This window comes from Chrysemys picta, chromosome 1, assembly GCF_011386835.1.
Source record: "Chrysemys picta bellii isolate R12L10 chromosome 1, ASM1138683v2, whole genome shotgun sequence".
In the NCBI taxonomy this organism is placed as follows: Eukaryota; Metazoa; Chordata; order Testudines; family Emydidae; genus Chrysemys; species Chrysemys picta.
Window position 1 is genome coordinate 198,863,184 of NC_088791.1, and position 25,735 is coordinate 198,888,918.

Genomic DNA, 25,735 nt, shown 5'->3' on the forward strand with positions numbered 1-25,735 from the left:
ACTCAGCATTGTTTTCTTTGCCATCCAGCCTAGCACTGGTGTAAGGGAACTACCTAGACCAAGATCATCTTATTCCCATGGCGAGGTTATGTGCTGCTCTGAATTTTCTCTTCCAAATGGATACCTAAAAATTGAAATCAAAGGAGCAGAGGCTCGATCCCGCCATCCTTACTCAGGCCAACCTCCCTCTGACTTCAGTGGGAGTTCTACCCAAGTGAGTGGTGCAGGATTGGGATCAAGCGCAGCAAGACTGAAGTCATGAAGGCTAGAAACTTCTTTCTTTCCACTGCTGCTACAATGAAGGATTCCATATTGATCTATTCCCCTTTGTCATTAAAGCTTGCTCAACACATATGGATCCAAACTTCCTTAAACTGAGGAAAGAACATATTTGCTTTGTAGCCACTTGCCATCACTTCCCACTGTGTAATCTGAAACAATACACTGCAATGTGGCACCCTCTCTCTGGTCTCACCACTCTACATAGAACATGATGTTAAAGCATCCAGTTCTTCAGCTGTCTCCACTGGCTTCCCTCAGACCCTCCATTCAATGACAGTCTTTCCTTAAATTAAGTATCACTTCAAATTTTCTGCTTGCACCTAAAGTCTTTCTTGTCACAGACACGAATACTTTAAAAATTCCTACACTCAGTGGTGCTACAGCTACTGGCAGCTTCACCTCTATAATGTCTGCCTTTTTGCTTTGTGACTGGCCTACCAATATTCCCCTTCAACATTGACAGCACCCCCTCTGCCCTTCCCCCTCCTCGAAGTTTATGCATATACTCTGACCAATTATTTAAAAATATCTGACATATGGTAAATTGGTTTGCAGTGCCTCAGTATCCAATTGCCATCTTTTTGGCTGTGAATCCTCCTCTCATCAGGATTGGAACATATTTGAACAAATTTATTTTTAATTATTGGCAATACAAATAGTTCTGACCTTCTCCATGCTCATTTTCTCTGGCATCACAATGATGCAGCGGTAGCCTTTCACTGCAGCAGCCAGGGCCAGCCCAATTCCTGGAAGCGGAGAAATACAGAGTATGTTGTAAGAAACAAAACCACCATGGTAGCTTCTGCATGTCCCAGTTTTAAGAGCTGTTCTCTGCAGGCCTGAATGGGGTATCACTGCAGAGACTAAAAAGAAAAAAGTTGCTACTCTCCAAGATAGTTGGAGAGCAGGACTGTCTGCTTTAAAGGCACCATTTGGCTCAACCCCAGACCAGAGCCATCAACAAGGCGAGCAAATACAGGGAAATTTGCAAGTTCATGTTGCTGGGTTTCCCAGCCTAGTTTTTCCTCTGCCCCACCTCTGCCCACATGTTACAGATGTAGTTTGGGAGTGAACAGAATTTCATAGATTAAAGCCAGAAGGCACTATTAAAATAATCTAGTCTGACCTCTTGCATAACACAGGCTGTAGAACCTCACTCAATAATTTCTACATCAAGCCCATAAGTGAGGATAATTCTAACAGAAGTTAAAAATTTGCACCTTTTTTCAAGGCTGAATTTATCTAGCTTCAGCTTTCAACCACTAGACCTTGTTATGCCTTTGACTGCTCAATTAAATATCTGTTCACAGATCTCTTCCTCAGGTAGGTTCTTGTAAATTGGGATCATAGATTATTAGGGTTGGAAGAGACCTCAGGAGGTCATCTAGTCCAATCCCCTGCTCAAAGCAGGACCCACACCAAGTAACTCATCCCGGCCAGGGCTTTGTCAAGCGGGGCCTTAAAAACCTCTAAGGATGGAGATTCCACCACCTTCCTAGGTAACCCATTCCAGTGCTTCACCACCCTCCTAGTGAAACAGTGTTTCCTAATATCCAACCTAGACCTCCCCCACTGCAACTTGAGACCATTGCTCCTTGTTCTGTCACCACTGAGAACAGCCTAGCTCCATCCTCTTTGGAAGCCCCCTTCAGGTAGTTGAAGGCTGCTATCAAGTCACCTCTCAACCTTCTCTTGGATAAATGAAGCTCAACCTGTTAGTTTCTCTCTCTCTTTCTCTCACACACACACACCTTAAGGCATATTTTCCAGTCCTTGAATCATTTTCTGTAGCTCTCTTCTGAACCCTTTCCAATGTATCAGATAGGGCTGGCCAGAAAATTAGAACTCCATTTTATGCACAACGTCAAGGTTTTGGAATTTGTTTTCATTCCATATCAGAGCAAAAAACTGAGACCCTTAGAATTCCCCACCCCCTCCCGCTACATTAAAAAGAGCCACCTCACAATAACCAATTGCCCAGTGGTCAGAGCACTCACCGGGGAAGTCTTCTTGCTCTCTCATGTTGGAACTGTTCCACCTCATATAAATAATTAAATATATATTGTGCCAGAAAGAGCCTGGTGGTTAGAACACTTGCCTGGGATGTGGGAGATCCAGGTTCAAACCCCTACGCTAAATCAGTAGCCATTAGGTATTCTGGGGTGGGTTTCTCGGAGGAAGTTTTGTTGAGACATACACTTCAAAAAAGTTTGGTTTTGAAAAATCAGTTTTCTGATGAAAATATATTTCATTGAAAAATTCGCAGCCAGCTCATCAACATCCATTCTGAAGTGATGACACCACAACAGGACACTGTATTCCAACCATGGTCTCACTAACGCCCGATACTGAGGTAAAATCTGACCAACACTGACAATCAGAAAGACATTCTAAACCCCAAACTCTATTACCCTACACTTTTAAGAGATTAACATGAAAGTGCTGCAAATGTCAAACTAGGGAGCCAGGTGCAGCGGAAGTGCGGTGTAGGGGAGAGGAGAAATCCTATCCCCTTCTTAGAGAAATTGGCTATGGGCAGAGGCCAGGAGTGACCGGCAATTCCCTGTGCTGCTGTGACCCAAGAACCCTCTTGATGCCAACCAGAAATGAGGTGCACGGAGGTTACCCTGATTCTGGGATGTACATTCTGGTTCACCAAAGAATGTCATGTCAGGTCTCAAAGGAAAGTTGGTGTCACACTGGTCACAAATCTCCCTGTGAAACGCATGTACAGATACTACGTAAGGAGTTATGTATGTATACTGAAAATATGTTCTTAAAGTCTGTATCAAGGCTGGTGAAAAGCTGGTTTTCTGTCAAACAGGAGATGTCTCTGATCTGTCTAGTCTCACATAAATTGAGTATCGTCTTGTTCACAACGGTTCCCCTATCACCAGTCAGAACTGAATGCAAAGGAAGCATTGTAAAAAAGAACTAACAGGAAGAGAAACACAGCAGTGGCAGAGAACCTTATCTGGAGGTGCATAACAAAGGTTTACTTGGGTATATCTGGGAAGGGGGCAACTGGAACACCCAGACACTCTTCACTGAGGAAGTAAGAGGACAGCACTTTTGCTTTCTGAAAAAGGGGTCTCAACCAAGCTTGACTGAAAACGCTGTAGAGGACTCTGGGTGAGATAAGCTTCTGTACACCAGAGGTTAACCTATTTACTCTCTAGAAAGTGTGCTATGATTTCGGTTTATATGTAACCATTCGTTTCCAGTATCCTTACTCACTATCACTTGAATCCTCTAGACCTGCTATTTCTGTGAGTGTTCAGGGGATAAGAGGCTGGATACTACAGGGAATGCTCGGAGAGGGCTTGGGAGTTTGTGTGTGTCTATTTCTACCGGAACAGACAGCGGGAGGCCTGAAGAGGCCTGGAAGGCAGTGCTTGTGTTGGTTTCAGGAGCTGATCCACAGCAAGCACGGACAAGACTCCCTCACTCTAGGGCAGGTGGTGGTGGTGATGTGCCTCAAAACCTTGGTTACCCCTGGGGAGCATCACAGCTGCCTACCTAGGCCTTGCCTCCATTCTTCATGGCCTTTAGTAAAACAAGACAGTCTTCACTGGGAGGAGAAGTCCTTTACCCTACACATTCCTCACAGTCTCTGCCATTTTACCCCATAGATCCCATGGCAAGAGGGACATTCTGATTTAAGAGACCTAGTCCTGTTAGTGTGACAGAACACCGTGTCAACTACAGCCAGCCATGTCACCACAGGTAAGGAGTCAGAGGCATGCAAAATACAGATCCAAACTCGTAGGTCTCAAAAGTGGAATTCAGGACTGCAGTTCCAGCCTTCAAAGGGTGAGTGCTGAAAACAGAGCTGTATCTAGATAATCACCCAGTGTTTCTGCTAGGATGTCATGTGACTACCAAAGGCTCTAACCTTAAAGCTATTATTTTTCCTGCTTTCCAGACCTCACTCTTGCTTGTGCTGCAGAGCTGTACGAAATTAACTTGTGCTGAGCTATCAGCAGCTCTTGCAAGCTAAGCAGGGTCCAGCTGTGTCAGCATTCAGATGGGACACCTCTGAAGAACAGCTACGTGCTACAGGACATGGTGTTGGCTAGTCAATAGGTTCACCGCAGAACTGGTGCCTCAGTATAATGCTCTGTACTACCTGAAGTCATTCGGGCAAATTGTACAGCTAAGCACCTCACCACTTGGATGCACATGGCTCTTTCCACAAGCACAACCCATGGATGTCCTGGGCAAATTCCAGCTTTGGGTACTCTATTATGTGTTACAGTAATGTCTACAAGCCCCACTCATGGGCCAGGAGCCAATTCATCCTGCCCCCCCCCCCCCCCCGCATCCTCTCTGCAGTTTCAGTTGGATACAAGATTGTAGAATAAAGGTACAGGAGCTAGCAATCCTTGTGCTTCAGAGCAGAAGCTGAAAATGAATTCCAGACTGCTCTCAACTATTCTGCTCCCCTCTCAGTCACTGAATAACTTGGAGATTACACCTTCCACTGAAGCATCCAGCATCAGCCACTATCTGAGACAGGATGCTGGACTACTGATCTATTCCTACAGAGTAAGAGGTACAAAAGATGGTCTAGTGGATAGGGTGCTGGACTGACATTTAGTAGACCTGACTTTGATTCCCAGCTCAGCCTCATGTGACTTTTAGAAAGCTCTGGACAATGGAGAAAATACTTCCCAACCTGACGTGGGTATAGTGAGGACAACAAAGTCCTCTAATAATTGTGGGGCGCTCAGATACTAACTTCTATATACATAAAAGTAAGCAGTAGTCCCTGAGCAGCATCAAGCATCATATTTCCTTCCTCAGATGGACCCTGAGCTGGGAGCAGAACTTCTGTGAGGTTTTCTCCTCCTGTCAGGCAAGGATGCATTTTCTCTTTTGAATGAGCAGCCGTCTCTGCTCCAACCCCTCTCCCACCTGTTCCATGGAAGCCTTCAGACCACGTTCCCACAGTTGCTTAGCAATCTCACTGTGACCTAGAAATTCCTACCTGTGTTTCCTGATGTTGGCTCAATGATCGTGTCCCCATGTTTCAAAATCCCAGCTCTTTCTGCATCCTCCACCATCCTCAGGCTAATTCGATCCTTCACGCTCCCCCCAGCATTAAAGTACTCACACTTTGCCACTGGAAACAGAATAGTCAAACAAATGTGTGTTAAAAAAAAAAAAAGAGAGGCACTACAGCATTCACCAGAGGAATTCTGACTCCTTACTTAGATCTAAAACCACCCCAGCTAAGATCATTTTTTCCCAGTTAAACACCCCCCACCTCCCAACAAGACAAAGGGAAAAGCAGCCCACAGTACAGTGGAGAAGTCAGCATTTCCAGTGTCTTTGGCCAATTTGATAAAGTTCCTGGCACATTTCACAGCTGGCCACAGGAACAAGCAGCTCCACACCATGTCAGTTTCATCTTAATCAGTGGGTCTCTCCTTTTGTCCTCTTTTCTCTGCTTGTTATACCGGGGCAGAGGATCAGAGAGCATTAAAAGCCCATGTGTAGCTCAACTCAGGAGAGAGGGAGTGAGGACAGGTTAGGGTGCTCTACCAGTACCAGGTGGAATTTTTTAAAATAGGCCATTCCCTTGCCAATTGTTCCCTACTGAATTTTCCACCTCTTGGGAGCTTGATCTAACTGTTAAGAAGTCCACGCTTTCATTTTATCGCATGTCTCCAAGTTTCAGCCCTTTGGACAACAGTAAACAGAATCTCTTAATTGTCTTGTGAGGATCCCCTCCACGTATTTTTACACTATTACCATGCAGCAGTCATTGTTTAGTTAAGCGACGCAGACTGTAGTTTGTTCTTTTAAATCTTTCCTAAAAAGTCAGTCGCTACAACCATTTCATCATTTGCACTGCTCTTTGGGGACTATTCTGCAGCCTCATTCCGAGGGGCCCAGTGGCAACACCGAGAGCTGGTTGAAAGTCTAATTTGAAACTTTTTTGACCAAAAATGGCTTTTTAATCAAAAGGGAAATGTCATCGGAAAATGTCCATTTTTGATGTGTAGCATGTGTGGTTTGCTTTTTGTTTTGTTTGTTTATGCGCACGAGCGCGGGCGGAAGAGGAGGTAGAGGTAATCAAAACACAGAAACCCAAAAACTGAAGAATTTTCTTTTTTTTCTTTTTTCAACTGAAAAACATTCATTTTTGTCAACCTCTTCACAGAAACAAAAAGCATTTCCCAACCAGCTCTCATGAACACAGTTAAATAGGGCGATCCAGATTTCTGAAGCTACACCTCTAGCACAACACCTGAAGATACATCTCTAACTTCTGTCTGCAGCAGGTACTCACAGAGTTCACACTTGAGTCCAAAGAACTTTCCGATCTTGTTGATTTGTACCAGAGGAGTATCACCAATTTTTTTCAGAATGTTTGGCAGGATGTTTGGAGACTTTGACCTAATGCACACACGCACAGACACATCAATCAGTTCTTGGCGGTAACACTGGGAGGTCACATGCTTATTTTGGATGTTCTTTTTAAACATACAGAAGTTCACAACAGAAAGGACTTTTTAAGACAGCGAAACGCTGATCCAAAACTTTTGGAGTAATCAGACATCAGTGAAATGATGTGGATAGCACAAGGTACATGCATTTACCTCACGCATCATGTAGTTCAGTGGTTTTCAAACTTTTTTCCTGGGGACCTAGTTGAAGCTGGGGATGAGGAGTTTGGGGTGTAGGAGGGGCTCAGGGCTGGGACAGAGGGTTGGGGTACGGGGGTGAGGGTTCTGCAGTGAGACCGGGGATGAGGGGTTCAGGGTGTGGGAAGGGGCTCTGGCCTGGGGCAGGGGGGCAGGGCTCTGGGCTGGGACTGGGGATGAGGAGTTTGGGGTGCAGGAAGGGCTCCAGGTTTGGGAAGGCTCAGGGCTGGGGCAGGGGTGTGGGAAGGGGTCAGGGCTCTGGACTGGAGGTGCAGGCTCTGGAGTGGGGCCAGGGATGAGGGGTTTGGGGTTCAAGGTTTGGGGGGGCTCAGGGCTGGGGCATGGACTTATCTCTGGTGGTTCCTGGTCAGCGGCACAGCTAGGGTGCAAAGGCAGGCTTCCTGCCAGTCCTGGCACCACAGGCTGTGTTGCACCCCGGAAGCAACCAGCAGCAGGAACCTCTGGTTCCTAGGCAGAGGCACCCCCCCCCAATCTGGAGTGCGGAGCCGGTGCTCGGGGTGGGGCAGTGCGAAGAGCCCTGGGGCCCCCCTGCTTAGAAGCCAGACCCACTGCTGGCTGCTTCCGGAGTGCGGCGCGGTGTCAAAACAGGTAGGAACTAGCCTGCCTTAGCTGGGTAGCACTGCCGATGGGACTTTTAACGTCCTGGTCAGTGGTGCTGACCAGAGGAACCCAATGCCTGACATGCCGCGACCCAGTACTGGGTCGCAACCCGAAAACACTGAAAAACGCTGATGTAGTTTATTGTCATCATTACCAACCACTTAATTCAATTATTCAACTGATCAGGGCAACTGCTTAATAGGTTACTTAGCATGAGTTAACTCTGGGTACGTCTACACTGGCAAGTTTCTGCGCCACAAATTATACCACTTTTATTAAAACACTGGAATTAAATTGCTGTTGCGTGTCCACACTGTGCTCCTTGTGACACTGGAGCGCATCCACATTAGCAACTCTTGCAGTGACAAAGACAGAAGTGCATTGTGGTAGCTATCCCATTGTGCAACTGGCTGCAGGGTGCTTTGGGAATGGTTTGCAATGCCTCATGGGGCAGGCACAGCATCACATGATGCAGGCTTCCCAATCCCATTGTTCCATTGGCATCCTACTACATTGCCAGCTGCTTTTCAACTGAAGTGGTGTGGGGGGGCAGAGTGTGTGACCGGGAGTGTGTGTGTGTATATGGAGGGGGGGGGGAAGACAGTGTGTTTTGGGGGACAGAGTGTGTCAACACGCTGTCTTGGTCAGACAGCGGCAGGAAGCAACCAGTCCTGAGGCAGGGAGAGGAGGAAACCCCCATCAGCCCCGGCTCCCTCCCTAGGCTCTCTGCACATCAAATCTCACACACACACACACACACACACACACCCGCCTCTGGGCATGGCTACACTTGCAGATGTAGAGCGCTTTGAGTTAAACCAGCCTTCGTAGAGCACAGTAGGGAAAGCGCTGCAGTCTGTCCACACTGAGCTGCAAGCGCACTGGCATGGCCACATTAGCAGCTCTTGCAACGGTCACAGAGAGAAGTGCATTGTGGGAGCTATCCCAGCATGCAATTGGCTGCAACCTGCTTTTCAAATGAGGGGGGTGGGGTGGAGTGTGACGGAGTGTGTTGTGTGTATGTGTGGGGAGAGTGGGTTTTTGGGGGGCTCCGGCGGATCAAAGCAAGTTTGATATAATGCGGTTTCAGCTATAAGGCAGTAACATTTGTTGGCTCCCGAGGACAGCATTATATTGGGGTAGATGGGTGTATATAATATAGTCTTTTGTCTGGTGAAAAAAATTCCCTGGAACCTAACCCCCCATTTACATTAATTCTTATGGGGAAATTGGATTTGCTTAACATCGTTTCACTTAAAGTCGCATTTTTCAGGAACATAACTACAACATTAAGTGAGGAGTTACTGTAATGGTTGCTTTGTCTCAGAGCAGATAAGCATGCCGGCTGTCAGAAACAGAGCTTTCAAAGGGCATATCCGCATTCCTGCAGTGATTCCAAAACAACGACAAGAGTGGCCACTTGACTTAAGGGGATTATGGGACATTTCTGGAGGCTGATCAGAGCGCAGTGATGCAACACTCATTCACACTGACGCCCAGGCATTTCAGCCAATGCACACCAAGTGTTAATCTTCTCACTGAGGTGGAGTACCAGGAGCGCTCTAGCCCTGGAGTCAGAACTCTCTACGTGCCTTGCCAGTGTGGATGGGTAGTGAGCTAGAGCGCCCGGGGCTGCTTTAATGTGCTCTAACTCGCAAGTGTAGCCAAGCCCTCTGTGTTCAACAGCACGAGCATTCCACATTATTGGTTTACTTTGTGTCCCGGAGCAGATCAGCACAGCATGCAAGGGCTGTCAGAAACGGTGCTTTGAAAGGGGAGGGGCACCTGTCTCCAGGGCAGCCCGCTTGAGGCATTATGGGACAGCTCCAGAGGCCAATTACAGCACAGAAAGCAATTTAGCATCTACACTGGCAATAGAGTGCTGGAGCCTCTGTGCAAATAGCCTTACGACTCTCGACGAGGTGGTTTTTTTGCCGTGCTGGAACTGAGGAGTTTCTGTGCACAAAGTGGCTTGGCAGTGGGTACATGTCTGCAGTTTGAGCACAAAAAGCTGCTTTACTGCGAAGAAACTTGTCAGTGTAGACAAGCCCTCTGGCTTATGCAGCTTCACATCAGCTTCTTTAAGCAAAAGGTTAATGGGAAGGGAATGTTTGTACCTTGCTAACAATGTTCTTTGTTTAGAAGAGTTGGAAATCTTATTTATTAAATATCAAGAACAGGCTGTTTAGCTTGGAAGGGGTATTGTTAATTTTAAGGAAAGAGGTGAAAAGGAGTTCTCTGCATCTCAAATTAGTAATGAGGGGGAGCAGGGAGGGAATTTATAAGATTTCAGACGTTTTCTCCTTCTAACAGATATGGGCTACAATAAAAAGCATATTCACTGGAGAGATATAAAGGGGGAGGGAGATAAAGAATGATTCCCAGGTCAAAGGCAAGAACTACAAAGCTGCGATCCACAGCCTGCTATGCTCTCACCATCTGAAGTAGGTTAACATAAATTTCAGCCCTTCCAGGAAAAATTAATGCGTCAGTCATTTCTATATGTGCATGCACATATAATCTCCATCAATGCCATGACTGCTCCAAACCATGGTTTGTCAACAAAAGCAGACTGGAAATAGTCAGACTAGATCAGTGATTTTCAACCAGTCGTCCATGGACCCCTAGAGGTCTGCAGACTATGTTTAATGGGTCTGCGAAAGGTTATTGTTACCATAGAACAGTGTTTTTTCAACCTTGGGACCGCAGACTATGTCAAAGATTTCAAAAGGGCTGTGCACCTCCATTTGAAGTTTTTTTAGGGGTCCGTAAATGAAAAAAGTTTGAAAACCACTGAACTCGATGATCTAATGTTCCTTTCTGGCTGTATGAATCTATGAAATGCTGAGCACAGATTAATGCTGCAATTACAGGCAGGTGTGACCAAATTCCTGGTGAATTTATTCATTTCTTGCCTGCATTTTTTGGGAGGGAGGTTTAAATAGCACCATTTAGGGAAGATGAAAGTGAATGTGTAAATATGAGAAAGCAAAAAACTGTCAAACACAAAAGATGTCTTCTTGATCCCATTAAAGTCAATGGGAGTTTGCCTCTTTTATAAAACATAAGCTAGGTTTAAACATATTAATTGAGCTTGCAAATGTAAATTACAGGTATCAGATACAAAAATGTCCATATGCAAAATCATGCCAATTTAACTAATACAGCTAAAAAAATTCACACCTTTAGTTAAACCCGTGCAGTGCTCTGAGGGGACAAAGTCTTGGTTAACACTGAAAGGCAACAAGGAAAGAAAGGTATCACTTACGAAGTGGGGTGATAATGAGGGGATTCAGAGGGGAGTTTTCCTGGCTCCCAGGTACATTTGCTAGGGGTGTCAGGTCGGATCCACTTTCTCTCCTCACTGATGTTACCGGACTCCTTCTCCAGGCCTCCATTCAGCACACATTTAGCAGAGAAGTGAGGGCAGGAACCGTTGTCCATCTCTGCTTCTGGAGGAACTGAAGGCATCGTGTCTTTGAAAAGGAAAGAAGAACCTGCCATTATTCAGACTCACTTTGAGCATCCTCTGAGAAGTAAAAGATTACCTCAAAGCCACATGACATATGCAGCAGACTACTTTAAACCCTATTTTGTTATGATTATGTTACAGATTATTATGGAGGCAACTGAACATAAGAGCAATGTAGGCTTACACCACATACTGCTACTGTCTTGCCTTCATTATGACACACAAAGCTGAAGTCTTCTGGAATCTTCTGCTTTCCCCATCTGTTCACCCCATCAGAGGAGGGGCTCAGTCTCACGCTGTTCTAGTATCAAGTTCCAGTGAGACAGCATAGCCTAGCAGTCTAAACATGCAGCTGGAGCCAGGAACTTCTGAGATCTAATAACGGCTGTTGCTAACTCTTTGGGGGGCTTGGGCAATCACTTAGCATCAGAGTCTTAGGCTATGTCTACCCTAGGACTTATGTCGGCAAAACTTGTGTCGCTCAGGGGTGCAAATAGTACACCTCCCCGAGCAACTTAAGTGTTGCTGGGTTAAGCGGCAGCGTGCACAGTGCTATGTCAGAGACCGACCTTCTCCCCCTGACTCAGCTACTGCCACTCGTGGAGGTGGTTTTATTGTGTCGATGGGAGAGCTCTCTCCCGTCGGCACAGAGCAGCTACACGAGCGATCTTCCAGCCGTGCCGCTGCTTCAATACAGCTGTGCCGCTGTAGGCTCACTAGTGTAGACATAGCCTTAGTTTCCCTATGTATGAAAAAATAACATACCCAGGGTCTTTTAAGGGCTGGTTAGGGTTTGTGCAGCACTAGGACGACAGTAAGCTTTATGATCATGGTTCAAGCTGTGAGGGGCTTATAACTGAAATGGGAAGTCGGGCTCGGCTTTGGTGCAGCACTGAGTGGCAAAATTTGTGACCACATCCTGTGCAATGACAATGCCATGAAGACAGGCTGGTATGAATTAGAAGATGCCCACAGTTTACAGCAGGCAGACTCCAAAAATCAAGAGAAGAGACTGATCAAGCAGTACAGTCTCCCCCCAATAAAAAACAAACAGCCCACCACCACTTTCTACCCCAAAAAGAGCTAGGATCTCCCCATCCCAAGCAGATGACTGGCAGATTTATACCCCACTGGATGATCAGACAGCAGTGCTGACTGACTCTAGACAGACAGAGCTCAATTTAATGTGGCTGTGCCCTGGGCAGAGGAGAAGGGGGCAGAGAATGGTCATGTTAGAGAGGCAGTTTCCTGCCTAGTGGTGAAACAAAGATCCTCAAAGGGTGGGTGAAAGTGAGAGAGAGCTGCCATAGAAGAACTGGTCTGGCAAAAACTCAGAAACACTCCTGAAAATTCTGCCTCTGGGGAGGGCAGGGGAGCGGGCACCCGCCCTCTCTGGAGCAAGGCAATGAGGGAAAATAACCTGGACGTGGGGAGAAACGTTAACAAAATCCACAAAGAAAAAATAAAGTCTGGAGCTGAATTACTTCCAACACCGAGCGCCACAGGTTCCCAGGGCCGGTTTTATGAAGGTTTATTTCTGACTAGATTTTCTGTGAGAGTCACTCTCACCAATAGGGAATATGGAGTCAGCTCCATGCAGATGGTTAACAGGTCTTATTTTAGGTCATGTGTCTACACCCCCCCCCCCCCCCACCACCACCACACAAACAGTGACACAGCTTTTTTGGGGAGGGTAACTGAATCCGTGTCTTTTCCAAAGGCATTCTCATGGGACAGGACATAAGAAACCCCATTGCTTGAACATATCTATTTTAAAAGGATTATAAACCCACTACATTTGATGGGCATAACAGGTTTGTCTTTTGCTCTGGAAGTTATTTTCTAGAGACGTGCTGAAACCAGACCCTCAAACCTCTTTAAATTTCTGGAGGGTGAAGAGAATCAGATCCCAATTGCCAGATCTCTCTGTTACGATTTTGGTTCCAAATCAGAATGGCTTGAGAAAGCCATTCCTGTGACACTGCATCTCACAATGGCAGGAATCTCACAACAGCAACTAATCCTATGAAACTTTGGACCCAGCAAATCTAAACCCTGATTCGGCTTTAAATTTGACCACCACCCTAAAACTAATTTGGATCAAAGCACTCTTCTTCATTTTATCTCCACTATTTCCCTCTAGACCCATGCCCAAATCTCTGCCCAGGATAAACCTAGAAAGATAACATTTGTCAGTGGATTCTAGGGTGTGCCTCTGTATTAGGGTGTCATTCAGCACGGAAGGTCAATAATTCAGAAGAATCAATTAGTCAATATACTCTTCAGGTTTATTTGTCTTAACTTCATTCACTGCGTTAGGCCATAATGCATTAGCCATCTGCAAGGGTAGAATACTGGCAGCAAACAAAACTGTTGGAAAAGCTTCATGGGACATTCTCGAACGCAGACTCATTTTTCACTTCTACAGAGACAGGCTCAAACCTCAGATAATGTCACTCACACATCAGTGACTGGCCAAGATTTTAAAAAAAGTGACTAGTTATTTTTGGGTGCCCATCTTGAGACACCTTGAAAGGGCTTGAGATTTTCCAGAAGTGCAGAGCACCCACCTTCTAAAACAGTTCCTTTAAGTTGTCTCAAATTGGCCACCCAAAACCTATTAGTTAGTTGGAAAATTTTGGCCAGTGTGTTTATTGGTGTCAAAACCACTAAAAGCTCTGCTCTGCAGAAGCCCTGGCCTTGGGAGAGAGGGTGGTGCGCCTCAACCAGGACCTCAGTGGCAGAGCAATGCAGGAAAGGTTGGACAACAGCTGGCCATAATATGCCTAGCTTTATCCCCTCACTTTCACAAACACCCCTCAGTATAATTAATCTGGCTGAAGTGCAGGCCGACGGGATACGCATCCTGAAAATAAGATATTGTGCATATGAACACATTTTTTCAGTCATAAGAAAGATATTCTAATTCTGCATTTAGGCCAAATTATGTCCTGACAAACCATAAAGCCCCACGGACTTCAAGGCAGGGCAGAATTTGGCCCTTTCAAAAAAATGTAAACTAGTTATGCTAGACAAATAGTAGCTCCTGTGAGGCGCAACACACACACACAGCTGTTCAGATACCTCTGTCCATGTTCTGCAGCCTTTTTCTTATTTTGTTTACAATTTAAATGGATTTTAGACTCTAACAAGGTTGCTAAGTTTTCTGCTGATATTATGCCCAAGATTAAAAGCTCTCCCACTTCATTTCTCAGAAACTCATTGTATCTCTTTGGGACTTTAGCTTAAAATAGAAGCCTCCCAGTTTGCCATGTTCCTAAGCATAGATTTAATCCAAGAGAAATTTGATCCCCCTCCAGGAATCTTATTACTATTAGTCAAAGAATAAGAATCTTTTCAGGGCTTCAGGGTACAAGGGTTAAAATATCCCACCATTAAGCCTTCCATACTGGGCATAAGATACTGCAAAACAAAGTGGACAATGTCACAACCCAATGGCCCCCTCCCCTTAGGGAGTCCCCTGGGAAGGTAGATCAGCACTGCATATTGCTAACGCTGTTGCAATCATCGCAAAGCATTTTGGGGAGGGTTAAAGGTGTGTGAGTGGAGAGTGGAAGATTCCTTTGCAGGAGTACGAGAGGCCGAGGGGGGGGGAGAAGAGGAGAAGAAAGCAGAGAACGGGTTAACTCAACACTGCAGCTAGCAAGCTCAGTCCCAAGATAAGAAGCTGACTCCAGCCCAAGGCCAGCTGTTACCTACCAAGACAGAATGGGGGGCGGGGGGGGGAAGTCCAATCCCCCCCCCAGCCCAGAGAAAGGAAAGTTGCTGAACAAAATGCAGGGGCTAGGAAAAGGAGCAAAACGGCAAAGGCCAGCCAGGAACAAATAGAACTGTCTCATGGCCCTGAAACCGGTGTGTTTTGGGGAAAGTTGAAGAGACCACAGAAAGCCGGTTTGGACTGGCACGAAGAGCACCAGGAGCAGAGTTCCCTGAACGAACCGCCCCCTCCCTGCCCAAGGAGCCCAGGACTTCATACTCTCCCGAAAGGTGAAGCAACTCAGAGAGCACAGCAGATCCTTGGACAGCCTGGGCCCAGGACAGCACTCCCATCCACCTTTCCCCCTCACCCCCCTTCTTCTGACGTTACACCCAGACTTGGCCAGTCTGGGTAGTGCGGGTGTGAGTATGAAAGTGGGTTAGGGCTTGGGGCATTAATGCTTTCTTTCTTCCCCTGAGTGACATGGGAGCATTCCCAGCACTCTCAGCTGTTATTATTTTATCAATAAAGCTTTAAAATTTAGACACTTGGTGTGCCTTGTCATCTCCTCCCCAAAAAAGATCCTGTGGCCTCAGCCTGATCAACTATGGCCTTGGGCAGATTGGTAACGAAAACCTGTCACAACAGGACTGGTAAATAGGATTAGTAACAGTTGTGCAGGAGGGATATCAGATAAATCTGGAAATTCTGTTAAACAGCGGCTGAAAGATTCCCTAATATGGGAGAACAAATTAAGCCCTCTCATATTACTGCTTGCCAGGATACTGCCACACTGCCCTTACTGATAGGGTATTGGGGCAGTTGACTACACCTGTCTCTTCCTCCCCCAGCCCAGCTGCTCAATGCTCACTTGGATCCAGGCCAAGCCTATGCTACAAAGGTTGGTTGACTCAAGTTATGTCAGCATACAGCTGCTGACTTTTGTCTACCGCTCAGGCACGTGGATGTGCAGGTGCTTGCATCAGAGCTACACATTCTCACCATGAGTGCCTGTGTTGATGCAGAATGTGTCGTACCATGTGTAGGTATCTTAGTAGACCCCATGCTACTTTCCAGCTCACTGCTGTGTGAGATACCGGCAATTCACCCAGGGATCCAGTTCCCGCCTTGCCACTTTCTCCATCCCATACTACTTGTGCCTTTTTAAAAGCACCACAGCCCCTCACACCGCTTTTCAGGCTCTACCAGATCTTTGACAGAAGCAGAGACCCTGCGCAGCTCGGCACAATTCTCACAAGCGTTACTAATACAGGAGGTACAATTTGCCAGTGTTATGAAGGTCCAAATCATTGTAATTTATTTATGTAGGGTCTTGTTTTTGCAGACTCAATAATAAAAATGTACAGTTGTACGGTGGTGCCCCTGGCCCCCAGAGATCCCTCTGGTGCTCACTGCATCTCCCGGCCCCCACATTGCTTCCCTGGGCTCTGCTGCTTCCCCACCATTGCCCTGAACTCCCTTCCATAGCCTCACACCCCAGGCTCACCCTGCTCTTTACCTCTGGATCACAGCACTAGGTAAGGCCGGCCCCATGGCTGAATCTGGGGGGGAGGGGAAGAGCTGAAGCCCACCCCCATGGTCCCATGTCTGAAGCCCGACCCTGGATACTGCAGGGAGGAGCCACTGCTTTGCCCCTCCCTCATCTCTGCTCAGAAGGCTGTCATGGCTGCAGGAAAACCCCCTGGGGCCACATGCAGCCCCGGTGGCTGCACTTGAGAAATGCTGGCTTTTAAGACCATTTTAACAGTCAGCCACAGTTAGAGTGACCAGATGTGTAGAGTTTATAGGGACAGTCCCAATTTTTGGGTCTTTTTTTAAAATATAGGCTCCTATTACCCCCCCATCCCCATCCCAATTTTTCCACACTTGCTGTCTGGTGACCCTAGCCACAGTAGTGTAATGTTGCTTATTGTGTCTCATGTGTACTTATTTGCTTGTACTTAGTATGGGTGGGTTTTCACCACCTGCTATGTATTCTGTAATGCTTGGGGTAGGCTAAGCAAGATACCGAGTTTCCAGAAATGCAACTTCATTGTGTGCAAAGAAACAGGCAACAAAATCAAAGAACAAATAAATACAAGATTAACAACCTTTTATCAACACTAACTGGGTGAACTGTACTTTAACCCCCCAGTAAAAATGGAATTAAAAAGTAAACATTCACATCCATGTATGTAAAACCCAATACAGTGTAGTAAGTTATGGCAACACATGCACAGACCGGTTTTCACAGCTCCATGTATGTGTAGCTACTGCGCTCTTTGTTGTCCCCTGTGCTGTCGAGTGCTAGGGGTAAGGAGGTACACCATGCTGCCACCTGGTGTGTTAGGGGTATAGGGAGCAGTGACCATGGAGTTCTCAGAGGACTGGAAAGACTGCTGAGTTCAGGGTCTTTGGGCACGAAGGCGAGTAATGGAACATTGAGTTTGTTGCCTGAGTAATCCCATTATACCCTGGTGCATTTTCCAATGTGCCTCTTGGTCCTTTTGCTTCTCCTGCAGTAATCACTCTCTCCATTCCTAGACCTTTTCCATGGTCATGGGGCCTCTCCAAGCCCTGCATTCACTGTCTGAGGCCATAGAGGATTGGAGGATCTCACAGAACAGGTCCTCCTAATCCTCTTCTTGCTCCTCCTGTTGAGGGTCAGACGTTCAGCAGGTGCAGAGGGGCACGCCTCATGCTGCTGCTGAAAACAGAAAAATGCACCATTAGATTTGCAACCACCACAGAAAAAGGGAAAAGTGTCAGAACTCCTTTCCCTTACTCCCATAAATACCTTTAGAAACACTAATTGTCACTTCATCTTTGGAGCTTATCACTACAGCACCATTCTGCAGCTCAAACCATAGTCAGTATGGCCTAGTGGGGGGGGAGGGGAGGGAAGAGCGGAGAAGAGGACTGTTGGGCTCCCCTATCTGGTACAAGTACAAGGAAAGTGCTGAGTGTGCTGGCAATACTTATCCACCCAGATTGCTGCAGCCTGTGGAATTAACTCATGAGGCACAAAGGGAGAGAACCCAGCTGCTAGCAGCATCCCAAAGCTGCTTGTAGGCTCCAAGCCTGTTTTTGCCTGGCACCATTGCAGAACTCATCACAGAGTGGCATGGAAAGTCTCTTCTCTTAGTAGAAGAAACAAGGCTGCCATCCCTAGAAATCTTTGGGAAAGGACTGTAAAGTATCTCCATGTAAGTTTCATTGAGATCTCAAGAGATTAAAACAGACAACCCTATACAGATAAAGTACTCTGTCTGGGCTCCCTGCCTAGCTCAACAAGCCAAAGAATTGAAAAGCAGATACCAACTACCTCTGTTTGTTCTACCTCTACCCGAGCACAGGACACTGATCTGAAGGGGACTGCATAATCCAACTGTGATAACAGTATTTTTGAATGTATTCCCTATTCCCATTACATTAGGGAAGAAAGCCTTCAAAAGTGAGTGCCTTTGTTCTAAGATTGCAGATGGGATGGATGCCATTTCTAAATGGGGAAGAAGGGCACAGAGGGAGGGAGGTGAAGTTTTGGGCAATGAAAAGCAAAAAAAGTGAAAACAAAAAGGAAAAATACACACAGGCACTTACCAAACTCCCCTCTCCTTCACCAGCAGGTTCATCCATGCGTGTATAGAGGGGCTGGTTTGACTCTGGCCAAGTTTCAGACAATTCCTGGCTTGCAGCATGCTTTGAGTCCACGGTCACATCTTTATGTCCCCATCCATCCACCTCCTGCTGACAGGAGTCTCCACCTTGGGCTCCTGCAAAGTGACCATAGTGGTCTGCAGGGTGAAGTATGGCATGCAGGTCAACGTAGAAGCAACTGGCCTGCAGGACAGCACCAGATTTGTTGTTGCCCTCTCTGGCCTTCTGGAAACCATGACGAAGTTTCTTTGCTTTCACGGAACCCTGCTGCTCGTCCCTGTTTCAGCATCCCCCTGCATGATTGGCGCACAGAGATCAATACTTCTGTGGCTGTTCAGTAGTTGTGCTTACGCAGCAGCTTCTCCCCAGTCCAAGGGGTTTGATGATGTTTTGCTTGCTTTAGCAGCTAAGGAGCTCTGCATGGTTGGACACCCACAAGGGTGAGCTGGTAGGTGTGCTCACCAAGGCAGGCCATCAGGAAACAGCATTTCAAAAACCTAAAGGGCCTGGGGGGGGGGGGGAGGGGGCAGCAGGTTTTGGGTTTCTATGACTCCTGGGCAATGGAGTTCAAAAGTGTGACCAGAACAACCACTTTTGCAGGAACAGGGGTATTGTGGGACAGCTACTGAAGGACTCACAAAAGTCAACACAAAAATACAGCAGCTACACTCGCACTGGGTCAGCCTAAATAGGATGACCACAGCTTTACACCACAGAGGGAGGTGGTGTGATCATTAGGGTGTCCATCCCATCACTTGACTCCCTTATGTCATTGATTTGTCACATGGGTAAGGGAAGGCCAAATCAAACCTTTGCAGAGCAGCACTAAGCAATGTAACTGTTGGTTAAACCTTGTTTTCCGTGTAGAATTCAGCCCGAAGAAACGTAGCTTTTTAATAAGCTAACCACACACTAAAAAAAAGGACAACACAAAAGGAGAACCTAAGACTGCAATGAATTGCACATCTGAAATAAAAATCATGGATATGGCTTCTTCTTTGAGACTTTGCTGAATATTGATCATGTTTTAACAGGCACTCGTAACACAGGTAAGGAGATGCTAGGAAGAACTAAGAAAGCCATTAATGAACCTTTCCCTTTCCAGAATTCTAAGTATACAGCAAATGCTTACCACATATGAACAAAGATGTTTTACTGCAAAGAAGGTTCAGAGAGTACTGTGTGCAGGGGAAAAGGTCAGCTTTAAAACATGATAGCCAGCTCCTCCTTATCCCAATTTCTTAAAACTTGTGGAATTTATTACATCCATTCCTATCTTTAATGTAGCAGTGAAAAGATTATTTTCCTCCCGTAAACAGATCTGGACAGATTAACAGAATCAGTATTTAGTTGGTTTCTGCAATGTTAAGCTTCAAATTAACTTTCATTTCAATTGCACATGTACCCGGTTAATTGATTTTAAAACAGATGTATTGAAATGTATTCAAACTGATAATTACCATTTTAAACCTTAAAATTGCAGCTTGTGATAACTGCATCGTATACTTGAGGGCAACAGAAATGAACACTCAAGGAAAAAAATACACAATATGCTAAGGGAAAGGATATTTCTCTAAAATGTTGTTTAAAATAAAGTGTTGTCCCTTATTTTTCATGTGGTTCCCCCTATTTACATCCAACAAAGGTGGACACACAGTTATTGTGTTGCTGTAACAAGGTGCTTACATTGACAGGAGACAAATTTTGGTGTAAATACATGCACAACAACTAGGATGACACAAGGCACTTACGCCCACCAAACTTTGCAGGGCAGAGTGGGCCCCAGCAATCAGGGCCGTCCCTAGCTATTCTGGGGCCCTACGCAGCCCACCCCTACCCCCCCAAGGGGGGGGGGCGCGGGCCTCTGCAGGAGGCAGAGCGGAGGGGCTGTCCCCGGCCTCTGGCAGGCCTGCGGGGGGGGAGGGGCTGGCTTGGGGGGGGTAGGGAGGGGAACCACCCCCCAGCACTCACCGGCAGCACGGCTGGGGCAGGGTCTGCACTTCCCGCCGCCAGTAAGTGCAGGCCGGGCCATGCTGCAGTCCTCAGGGGAGTGGGGGCGGGGCTGGGGCAGAGGCCCTGGGGAGGGGGCAGTGCTGGGGCTGGAGCAGTACGCAGCTGTGCAGGGCACCAGGAAATTTTCCTGGTGCCCTGCACAGCTGTGTACTTTGCATATGGGTAAGGACAGCCCTGCCAGCAATGAGAGCAGGGGAAGACTGACAGATTTTCTGTTTATAGTTCCTTACCCCAGTGGCCTGAAGGAGAAGCTGCAGTCCTCCTGGGGGCTACCAAATGTAGGTGTTATGAGAAGCACAGCACTGAGCAGCCCTACAAACTTCTCCTCCAATGGAGCAATCTGGAAGAAACTCCAGAAGGGAAAGCAAAAGCTAGCAGAAATGCTCCCCCTTTGGCCCCTCCCATGGGGAAGGAGCAATCAAGCTCAACTATGTTATGGAAGAGAACTCTTGAGAGTTCTTCTCACTTGTAAGCTAGTGCCGCCTGCATGTATACAAAATGAACGTCTCCGGTGTTAGAAGGCAAAATCCAAAAAGGGACTCCATACTTTATAAGCTAGTCTAAGCATATACACCTCTACCTTGTTATAATGCGGTCCTCAGGAGCCAAAAAGATCTTACTGCGATATAGGTGAAACTGCATTATATTGAACTTGCTTTGATCCACCGGAGTGCGCAGCCCTGCACTCCCGGAGCGCTGCTTTACCGCGTTATATCCGAATTCGTGTTATATCGGGTCACGTTATATCGAGGTAGAGGTGTATATGAAGTTAAACAGTTGGCTGGACTTCGAGAAAGTATGAGGGCACAATTGGGATTTTTCCATGCCTTCATAGTTGTACGTTCGGCAACTAGAAAAAGTATCTGGCTTAAGTCTTTGAAAGTGTCCAAGCTTTTTCTTAATATTTTTACGACTACTTCCATGTTTGTACAGCACTTAAGCACAATGGGGCCCAATCCTGATCAGGGTCCCTCGGTGCCACTATAATATAAACAGACATGCTATGTATCTAGAGGTGATATTCATTTAATAAACTGGAGAGCCACAAGACAGTGGAACCATGTAATGATTCTAAAATTTTATGCTAAATTTTATTGATCATGCACCACTGATGAAAACCTGCCTTCAGTCCACTAATCCATCTCCCTGAAGCGGATTCTAACACTCCAAGCCTTTAAGCGGTTTTAAATAGTCACCATTAATCCTCTCCTGAGTCCTGAAATACCAATCCATAATATCATGACAGTTTTGGTATAGTAAATTTATTTTTGAGGTTTTTATGACTTCCTCTGAGGCACATACAGGTATACATATGATCGATAAAACAGTTGGCGTCTATGTACAGACACGAGATTATGGGTCCACAGAATTTAAGTTGATATGTGTGTTTACAAAGCACACCCAGTGAGAACACTGTTCTGGCACAGCCAATACCTTTTTAACATTCAAACAAGGAAGAAGGCAGAGAGAGTTTTGCCCAACAGGAAGGGATTTGGTTGTTTTATTAGTGATGATACCACTTGCTTCTGTAAGAGGGTCAGTTATGAACCTGATACTTACCACCAATGCCTTGAACTTCTTGCTTCAGGGGTCTCCAAAACAGTTTGTTCTCCTGAAACAAAAATGAGGGAAAAAAATGGTTTTGAAAGACTCTTCTTAAAGAGAAAGAACAACTTTCTTTGTGTGCACAATATTGAAACAAGTAATGCCATCTTTGAAAAGTGCCATTTGGCTGGCTGCAGTGGGTAAAGAACAGAAAGGTTGTATATTGTAGCAATAAACAGCAAAGAGACAGCTTCCATGATTGCGCTGTGATTTTGCAAAGGCCCCTTGAGCAATGGCTATACAAGGGGAAGGCAGTAGCCTGGTCTCTAGCAGGAACTCTGGACCAATTCAGATTTTTCAGTCTGCGCATAAAGCTTTTAAGCCTTGTTGCTATATCCCTTCCAGGTGTACAAAGAGTGATATGCTTGACTATTTGCTACAGAAGAGCTTGTATCTATGTGCTGGACAAAAAGTATATTAGCAGCCTGCTGCCCTCATTGAAACAGGGTTGTAAGCACAGGTGCTGGAACTAGGGGTGCTGTCACACCTCTTGGCTTGAAGTGGTTCTCTTCATTTACAGGGTTTACAGTTTGGTTCAATGGCTCTCAGCACCCCCACTATAAAAATTGGTCCAGCACCCCTGGTTGTGAGGAAGGCCATTCTCTCAGAGACACCCCCTACTCATGGAGAGATCCATTATCGCCTCCCTTAAGACCATCTTCCCCTGGATATTCCCCCCTCACAATACCTACTTACCTACCATCGAACATACACTTCCTCTCTAGACACATCAGATACCCCTATGAACTCTCATCTCCTTTGCTAAAGGACCAGAAACCTCTGCTTCATTTCCTCTCTGTACTACTGACCAGTAGACGCCACACATATCTACCACCAGTAGCCTAGCTTTGTCAGCAGGGCTCTCTCTCTTTTTAAACCAGTTGTAACAAAAGTTCCATAGGGAGAGCTATATTTGCTGGAACAGCCTAATTTTGAGCTTCTCTCCCACTCAGGGTATAAAGAAAGAGGAAGCCATTTTAAAGATTGAGTTTTAAACTACATTTAAAGATGGGACTATATATATTTTTTTTTTAAAAGAGGAAGAATACCAAGGTAGAATTATCATAGCTGCCAATTTTTTTATCCTGGCACATAATATTATTTCTAAAAAGACCCTGCACACAAAAGAATGCGGTGTTGGTATTCAGCAAGGACACAACCACAACCCCCCCCCCCCCCCCAAGGATTTAATAGTTACTGGGCCTGGTTCTAAAAAGTTGTTTCTTTAAATAAATTAAATAAAAAAAAAGCATTAAGTACCCCATATCTATGTACTACCAGTACCACACACGGACACAGAGGCCTTGATCGCCATAGCAGAGAATCAGCCTCTTACTGCCGAGCCATCTAGTGCTCTGCGAATCAACTTTTCCAGGGTGACACTAAGAGATTGTGGAACAGCCCCTTATGCTAGAAAGAGAACAACTTCTTCATGTAGTCCGCAATAGATATGGAAAAACACTAACCAGCAGTAGTTAGGCTTGCTGCAATGTATAAATATTCTATGGGGGGGGGGGGGGGGGGAGAGAGAAGAGTCAAGCTTGGTTTGAACTCTTTACACAGAAAAGCCAAGGATCAGTTCCTTATAAGCATCAATTATGTTAATGAGCCTGCAATCATGCACTCTATATACCAGCAAGACACTGAATTTACACTCAGACTGGCTCAAGGCTAATTCTGACATGCAAATTCAGCAACACATAGGGCAGGACAGCTTTAGGTCCTCTTGCCCAGATTCATCCCAGGGCTATACAGTGTACTAGCTTTTGTGCTGGTAGGAATTATTTTGAGAATGTGGGCAAGGTGGTGGCAAAGTTACAGGAGTGGAAAGCTGCAGTTCCACCTGGGGACCAATGAATAGTTGGCAGGACTAGCAAGAGTGAGACATGGACAGGGCAGCAAGGGAATACACCGATTTAGTGCGCCCCCCAGCAGCCTCTGCAGGGGAAATCTGAGTGCAACTTCATGCTCCTTCTCCAGCAGAAAACCCAGAAGGAGGTCAGAAGCATCAGCAACACTTCCCTCTTTTGGGGTAAATCCCCAAACACGGATGTTTAGACTGGCACAGGGCATATGTAAAAAAAAAATTACACCCCTTACCAGTTTGATTGAGTCAAAGGTAACTAAAAAAAGCCCATCCAATCTTTTCCATTACACACCCGAGTACACAAAACCAGAAACTAGAAAGCTAATTTATAGAAACATGTATAAACAAAAACAAACAAACAAAAAAAGGTAGAAAAGCATTAGTCCCATATCTGCATTCACTGCTTTCTAGAGCAAGTGCTTTCTATTCATTCATTCATTGTATCCAGCCCTTTAAACTTGGGGAGATGGAGAACATATTTAAAAACAGATCTTCTGCTCACTCCTTTACTCGGATTTTTCTTCAGCTAGCAGCCTGCTCTGAACTGTGCTTTCCATATCAGTGCCAGACAGGCCAGTAGGGTGGCTCATGAGGTTACTGGTGAGATCTCTAGTGCACCAGTTTGAGTCCCAACCATGTACGCAGTGGCTAAAAGTTGTCACTGTGTGATCATTGGGATCTAGACTGAGATCACCAGTGTGACAACCATCCACATCCTAACTAGCACCTCCACGGGGAATTCAGACCGAAGGAAAACTCAAATGCCATTCTGTCTCTAGAGAAGGTCCCTACAGAACAGGGTTCAAGACCAGGCTAGGAAGCTGTTCTTGACACTGCCTGCACTGTACTTTTCCCCCGCTGTACAAGAAGTCAGTTTCCAAGGCTATTTATCTGATGCAGTGTGCACGTGTTAAACATTTGCAAAATTAAAAATAAATAAATCACACACATAGCATCTAATGTCGCACCTGAAGCTAAGTTGTCCCAAAAAAAACACACACACAAAAAAAACCCACCACACAAACGGTTTACAAGTGAGATCTGATGGAGATCTAAGGGCTGAATGCCAAGTAGAAGGTGGGATGCAGGACTCCATCGTGCCTTGTCTGGAGAATGGGACTATATTTCTCTACCACTTATCCTCGTTCTTGACTTGAGTTTGCTACAGAAAAGGGTGGAAGATGGAAAGAGAAATTTGATGTCAGTATCTAATGGCCCCAAACATTTGAGTCAGATCAGTTAGCAAGGCCTTTTTTCTCTCTGTTAAGATATTACTTTTATTTTTAGCAGCATAACACAAGTTTGGTTTTCTATGCATTCTAACAGCTATTTAAGGAATGATACAAGAATCAGCTGCAGCCATTTAGTATCTGCAAGTCATCAGGAGAGAAAATGCTTTGTCTGCTGATAAGTGCAACACTAACTTATTAGTATAACATTACATGAATTCTGGAAAGGCCATCATTTTTCATTGCCTAGATCTTCAGAGGCAGGCACAAGTACTGCTGATACTGCAATTCTTAATCAATTTGTTCCTGGAGTGTTAGGGGTGGGATTCTCAAAAGCACTCTGAGCTGGCCTTACCCTGCTCTCATTGAAGTCAATGAAAAAAACTTTAATTGACCTCACTGGGAGCAGAGTCAAAAGCACTCTGTGTTGGCCTAAAAGTCACATTCTAGAAACAAAGCATGGAGAAGAGTGCTCTGGTTAAGAATGCACCCTTCTCCCAGTGCTAGAAGAAACTGTCCTGTTACATCCCAGGCAACAGCCAATCAGTGCCTCATGACACAGAAGAGATGACATGACTATACTGTGGGTAGCGAAGCAGGAAAGCAGAGAAATCTGAG

General features: G+C 45.8%; 1 protein-coding gene across 2 annotated transcripts in view; it reads right to left on the reverse strand.

Annotated features, from left to right (window-relative positions):
- The window catches only part of LOC101931261 (cystathionine beta-synthase-like), a 50,326-nt gene that overhangs the window by 14,948 nt on the left and 9,643 nt on the right, over positions 1–25,735 (reverse strand). Inside the window, exons 2-6 of one of the 2 annotated variants that reach the window (XM_005310967.5) lie at positions 21,977–22,028; positions 10,825–11,032; positions 6,581–6,687; positions 5,273–5,407; positions 949–1,028 (exon numbers count right to left, since the gene is read on the reverse strand). In XM_005310967.5, the coding sequence (XP_005311024.3) occupies positions 949–1,028; positions 5,273–5,407; positions 6,581–6,687; positions 10,825–11,032; positions 21,977–22,028 (582 nt within the window). Of the gene's footprint in view, positions 1–948; positions 1,029–5,272; positions 5,408–6,580; positions 6,688–10,824; positions 11,033–11,212; positions 11,332–21,976; positions 22,029–25,735 lie in introns of those variants that run through there. The other variant, XM_065578147.1, reaches the window with a different exon arrangement.